This window comes from Geospiza fortis, unplaced genomic scaffold (assembly GCF_000277835.1).
Source record: "Geospiza fortis unplaced genomic scaffold, GeoFor_1.0 scaffold635, whole genome shotgun sequence".
Taxonomy (NCBI): Eukaryota; Metazoa; Chordata; class Aves; order Passeriformes; family Thraupidae; genus Geospiza; species Geospiza fortis.
This window is the reverse complement of record NW_005054610.1, coordinates 447,804-448,711: the sequence shown is the minus strand read 5'-3', so window position 1 is coordinate 448,711 and position 908 is coordinate 447,804. Positions and strand designations below refer to the sequence as shown.

The window sequence follows — 908 nt, the reverse complement described above, 5'->3', positions numbered from 1 at the left end:
ACGGAGGGGATTTGGGGAGGCGGCTTCTGTCGATGTTGGGCTCGCGGGCAGCGCGCGGGGCCGTGGGAAGGATGGAGCGGTCGATCGGAGGTGCCCGGTAAACGTCGTCGTCATTGCTGTGCCACGTGGTGGAGACTGCGCAGAAACCCGGGATGTGGGCACAGACACACGGCCAGAGCCAGCTGGAGCTGACTGGGGCCAACTGGGGCCATCCTGAGCTGGCCAGGTCAGCTGGAGTCAGCAAATCATCCCACAGCCCACCCAGATGGAGGCAGCTGGAAGCAACTGGAGTCATCCAGAGGCACCCAGAGACAACTGCTGGCAGCAGCTGTAAATCCACAGAAAAGGTGCCCTGAAGCCATCTAGAGCACCCAAGGCAGGGACAGGCAATCCCATGAGTGGCTTTCCAGGATTCATTCCAGTGTGGATTCCAGCTGGCTCAGTGGGAAGCTCTGAATCCAGTCCCCAAAACCCTCAATACCCCACTGCTGCTCCCCCACTTGGCTGGACACTGAGTCTCAACCCTAAGGAAAACTTGCATCGCTCTCCCAGCTTCATTATTCCCCAAAAATGGAATAGCCAGTGGATTTTTCCAGTTATGGGTGCCACTGGCAGCTAGGAATGCCAATCCTGGAGCCTTCCAATCTGGAAGGTAGGAATTATGTTCCAGGAGCTGGGAATTACAGTCTGGAAGCTGGGAATGCCAATCTCAGAGCTCAGAATGATGCCCAGGGATTGAGAATGCTGTTCCAGCTCTGGGAATACTGCTCCTAGGACTGGGAATGCCAATCACAGAGCTGAAAATGCCACTCTGGGGACTAGAAATGCTATCCTGGCTCCAGAAATGCTGCTCTGGGGACTGGGAATGTAAGTCCCAGAGGTGGGAATGCTGTCCTGGCGTCAGGAAT

At 56.2% G+C, this 908-nt stretch overlaps 1 protein-coding gene across 1 annotated transcript in view; it reads right to left on the bottom strand.

Annotated features, from left to right (window-relative positions):
- The window catches only part of EIF4B (eukaryotic translation initiation factor 4B), a 6,724-nt gene extending 6,414 nt beyond the window's left edge, over positions 1–310 (bottom strand). The window contains exon 1 of the mRNA XM_031064640.1: positions 1–310. This exon is cut by the window's left edge and continues 86 nt beyond it. Coding sequence (XP_030920500.1) covers positions 1–295 — 295 coding nt within the window. The 5' untranslated portion in view covers positions 296–310.
- Positions 311–908: the final 598 nt, after the last annotated feature.